General features: G+C 39.6%; 1 protein-coding gene across 1 annotated transcript; it reads left to right on the forward strand.

The window, feature by feature from the left end:
* The first annotated feature begins 499 nt into the window (after positions 1 to 499).
* Positions 500 to 3,511, forward strand: acta1b (actin alpha 1, skeletal muscle b). The gene is made up of 7 exons (XM_062995640.1): positions 500 to 564; positions 1,627 to 1,766; positions 1,916 to 2,240; positions 2,332 to 2,493; positions 2,574 to 2,765; positions 2,853 to 3,034; positions 3,129 to 3,511. The coding sequence occupies exons 2-7, from the start codon at positions 1,638 to 1,640 to the stop codon at positions 3,270 to 3,272; spliced, it is 1,134 nt and encodes a 377-aa protein (XP_062851710.1). The 5' UTR covers positions 500 to 564; positions 1,627 to 1,637; the 3' UTR covers positions 3,273 to 3,511.
* The last annotated feature ends 1,064 nt before the right edge of the window (positions 3,512 to 4,575 follow it).

Raw genomic sequence — 4,575 nt, forward strand, 5'->3', positions numbered from 1 at the left:
AATGTACAAATTCGATCAACAAACCACTCATTCATTCATAAATTCATTCATTCCCCAACCTGGTGCGCCTCCGTTGTTACAGATTTTAAGTCACCATATCCATGATTAATAAAGTTTAATAAAAAATACTCTCCTGCTGCAGCTTTCATAAATCATAAGTCTTATCAGTCTGAAACCACTGCACAAACGTCTTTTTTACAATCTAGGAAAATCCCAGTCTAGTAGCATTGCTGTCGATCGTATGTCAGAGTAGTAGGATGCACCTGTGCGCAGGGAGAGAGAATGAAAACATCCCCCCTCCATGTAGGGCATCACCAGCACTATCACCTTATTAGGACAGCCATGCACACCTCGAACCTGGAGTCCAGTCCGCCTGCCGCCCAACAGCCTAATATGGAGAATGGCTGGGAAAAATCCAATTGAGCACATGGACCGAGTTTAGTGGGCGGGTAAACTGAGGTGATGGGATATAAAAGGTTCTCGATACCAGCAGTCACCCTGTAGCTGGAACCAGCAGCGGTTTCATTCTGCACTGAGCTTCATTGAAGAAGGGCACCACCACAGGTAAGGGCAGCAGAATCAATCACATCATCAAGAGAAAATCTGAAAACTAAGACTTACTGTATTTCAAAAAAATCTAATTTGTCTATTTGCTATTACTAGCAAATAACATTTTGATGCAGTGCTTATCATCTAAACTTTGAGATAGGCCTATGAATTAATTCTTTTAATAATCAGAATCCTATGTGAATGCCACCAATTTACAGCTTCAGACAAAATCGTGTTTGCAGTGGCAGCTTTGATTTCAGAGCTCTCAGCTGAACTGCAAAATCTTCTGTGCTAAATTTACAGTGTTTCTGGACAGGACAGTTTAGTGCACATGACATGTGCCCAAAGCGAAAAGTGCTAAAATGCAGGGACATCATGGCAAAAGATATTGGGGCAATGTTTAAAACCAGCATGTCCGATTCACCTACAATATTGAGACTTTTCAGCCGAAACTGTTTAGTTAATTGAGTCAGAAACTTCAGAGTTGATTTTTCATTTTCAATGCCAGGAACTAAAAAATATATTGGTTGGCTCAAGGCACCACAATTCAGCATACATTCGAACATTTTACAACAAAGCTATGTATTAAATTTTGCCTAGTTTAATTATTATATATGGAAACAATTAAAAACAAGTTTTCTAAAAGGACAATATGGACACAAGCAGCAATAGGGCCTGTGTCGCATGTCTTTCTAAAATATCATGTTTAATAATTTCAGCTATAAATAAAATTAGCTTTTGCTGAGTACTCAGAAAGTTGCAAGCCATAAAGGTAGAATCCAAAAAAAACACTTGATTAATGCCTGGATGTGCTCAAGTCTAATCTTGCATTGTATTTCATCTAAAAAATGTAATATCTTGATTTGCAACAAAAATTATTGTGCAACAAAAGTATGTAAATACATTTTAAATGAACGAGTACAAGAAATACCACGTATTAAGCCTGTATAGTTTATTTGGTGTCATAATGAACAACATACAGGCTATTAAAACCAGTGTAAAGTTAAATAAGTTATTCTTGTATTTTAATTTGTAAGGCATGTGCTTTCATTAACCTACCACTATGTTTACATGCAGAACCTGCCAAAATGTGTGACGATGAGGAGACTACCGCCTTGGTGTGCGACAATGGCTCAGGCCTGGTAAAGGCTGGCTTTGCCGGTGATGACGCTCCCAGGGCTGTCTTCCCTTCCATCGTTGGTCGCCCACGTCATCAGGTATGTATTATGATCCTAGGAAATATACTAAGAGTGAATGTTAACTCATGGCTTCTCCCATTAAAGAACACAACAGTTTAAAGAACTCTATAATATTGTTAATTCAAAGATATTAAATGTGATAATACATTTTATTTTTCTTCCAATAGGGTGTCATGGTGGGTATGGGTCAGAAGGATTCCTACGTAGGTGATGAAGCTCAGAGCAAAAGGGGTATCCTTACTCTGAAGTATCCCATTGAACATGGTATCATTACCAACTGGGATGATATGGAGAAGATCTGGCACCACACATTCTACAATGAGCTCCGTGTTGCCCCTGAGGAGCACCCCACCCTGCTCACTGAGGCCCCCCTGAATCCCAAGGCTAACCGTGAAAAGATGACCCAGATCATGTTTGAGACTTTCAACGTCCCAGCCATGTATGTGGCCATCCAGGCTGTGCTGTCTCTGTACGCTTCTGGCCGTACCACTGGTGAGAAATTTACGTTGATGTATTTATTTACATTAGCTACAGTGTTCAGTATTTTTTATTCACTAATTTTACACATCTTGTTGTATTTCAGGTATTGTGCTGGACTCTGGTGATGGTGTCACCCACAATGTCCCAATCTATGAGGGTTATGCTCTCCCCCACGCTATCATGCGTCTGGATCTGGCTGGTCGCGATCTGACTGACTACCTCATGAAGATCCTGACTGAGCGTGGCTACTCTTTTGTCACAACTGGTAAGTTTTTCTGTTACTTAAAAATTGTTATTTGGTTGGCCTTAGGTTTATTTGTTGACTCACACAATTGTCTATTATAGCTGAGCGTGAGATTGTTCGTGACATCAAGGAGAAGCTGTGCTATGTGGCTCTGGACTTCGAGAATGAGATGGCCACTGCTGCTTCCTCCTCCTCCCTTGAGAAAAGCTATGAGTTGCCTGATGGTCAGGTTATCACCATTGGTAACGAGCGTTTCCGTTGCCCAGAGACTCTCTTCCAGCCTTCCTTCATTGGTGAGTAGTTAACAACTCTACAATCTATGGTTTCTCTGCAGTATGTGTTTTTAAATCAACTAATAATATTGATCCTTTTCTGAAAAGGTATGGAGTCTGCTGGAATTCATGAGACTGCCTACAACAGCATCATGAAGTGTGACATTGACATCAGGAAGGACCTGTATGCCAACAATGTCTTGTCTGGTGGTACCACCATGTACCCTGGTATTGCTGACCGTATGCAGAAGGAAATCACTGCTCTGGCCCCCAGCACAATGAAGATCAAGGTAATACATTATATATTTTCTGAAATATATCACTATTCCACAGTTATGATGACCTGACCATGTCTATAACCAATTGTTTTCTTGATCATTTCAGATCATTGCCCCACCTGAGCGTAAGTACTCTGTATGGATTGGTGGCTCTATCTTGGCTTCCCTGTCCACCTTCCAGCAGATGTGGATCACCAAGCAGGAGTATGATGAGGCAGGACCCAGCATTGTCCACCGCAAGTGCTTCTAAATCCACAGTCATCACCATTGTCTCTGTCTACTCGCTATAAACCGAGCAGTAGTGGAACACTGTGCACTGAGCCCTGGAACAGATTTATTACAAATTTATTTTGTAACCCAGTGTCTCATAATGAATGTACTTCAATGAAGAATAAGCAACATCTTAAGCCATCTAATGACATACCATGTCATACAACATAATGTGAAATGTATATACATTTTAATTTATTAAAGTCCATTATTTGGTTATTTTTGAGTTTCTGGTGTGTTTTGTGTCCATCTGCATGGATTTCATCACCCCACACAATATTTCCCACATTTATTTCTTTGCTTTAGGATTATGTAATGCATTTAAACATCCAGTATTATCATTCTGGCTACACCTGGACATGTATTTCTTTCAACAACATTTCAAAGTCATACCAACCATGAAATTTAATAATGTTTTAAAGCTGTCCATGACTGTTCATAAGGCAGTAAGAGAGGTTATAGAGGTCAATTCTATCTTTATCAAACCCTTTGCTATGTGTGAATACACTTGACGCAAGTGAAAGTTGACACACCAGCTATGCCGGCTACGTCTGACTTGTTGGCTTCCCCTAACCAGAAATAGCTGATATTTGACCCCAGTTAGTAACTCACAGACTGCTTAACCAGGAAAGTGAAATATTTTGGGCTGACTGCCATATATTGCAAAAATAAAGAAAACATGAATTTATTTGCATTTAGTAATAAGTACAAACATACTGGACATTGTAGCATTATATATCTGAGGGCACTAGACTTTTTTAGAAGGTGTGAATACAGAGAAACACATTTGGACACTTGAAGGAAATGTTAAACACCAGCCAGACCAACCAGAAACAGAGATTAAACACAGGACCTCAAGATGTGATGCACAAACAACCTAACCCAGAAAGATGGCACATGGCAGGTAACACACACTGGACAAAGATGGTAATTAACAGGGCATAACAAACTCACTTATTTAATTAATTGAAAACAAAACTGTTCTTCTACTTTCACTGTTGGTCCAACTGGGTTTCAGCAGACTTGTTTTTGTAGACTGTTCTCTACTTGACTTAGAGTAAGGAAATGTCTACTGAGGAAGCACTTCTGTAGGGCGCTGTGCAAGAGTGTCTGCTAAATGCTAGAAATGTAAATGTAAAATGAACTAGAGTGGTGAAAACTGATAGTATTTTGTACAATTTTCTTTACAGTTTTTTCCAGATGGGGCTCACTGAAACCTTGACCAGGATAAAGTAGTTGAAAATAATAAATAAACGAGGCTTGATCCTCTTTTTTAGGATGTC

The sequence above is a fragment of the Trichomycterus rosablanca genome, chromosome 5 (assembly GCF_030014385.1).
Source record: "Trichomycterus rosablanca isolate fTriRos1 chromosome 5, fTriRos1.hap1, whole genome shotgun sequence".
NCBI classification, from domain to species: Eukaryota; Metazoa; Chordata; class Actinopteri; order Siluriformes; family Trichomycteridae; genus Trichomycterus; species Trichomycterus rosablanca.

Coding starts and splice junctions, on each gene's coding strand:
- acta1b (XM_062995640.1), top strand. CDS start 1,638: ATGTGTGACGATGAGGAGACTACCGCCTTGGTGTGCGACAATGGCTCA. Junction 1,767..1,915: donor TTGGTCGCCCACGTCATCAG/GTATGTATTATG, acceptor TTCTTCCAATAG/GGTGTCATGGTGGGTATGGG. Junction 2,241..2,331: donor CGCTTCTGGCCGTACCACTG/GTGAGAAATTTA, acceptor GTTGTATTTCAG/GTATTGTGCTGGACTCTGGT.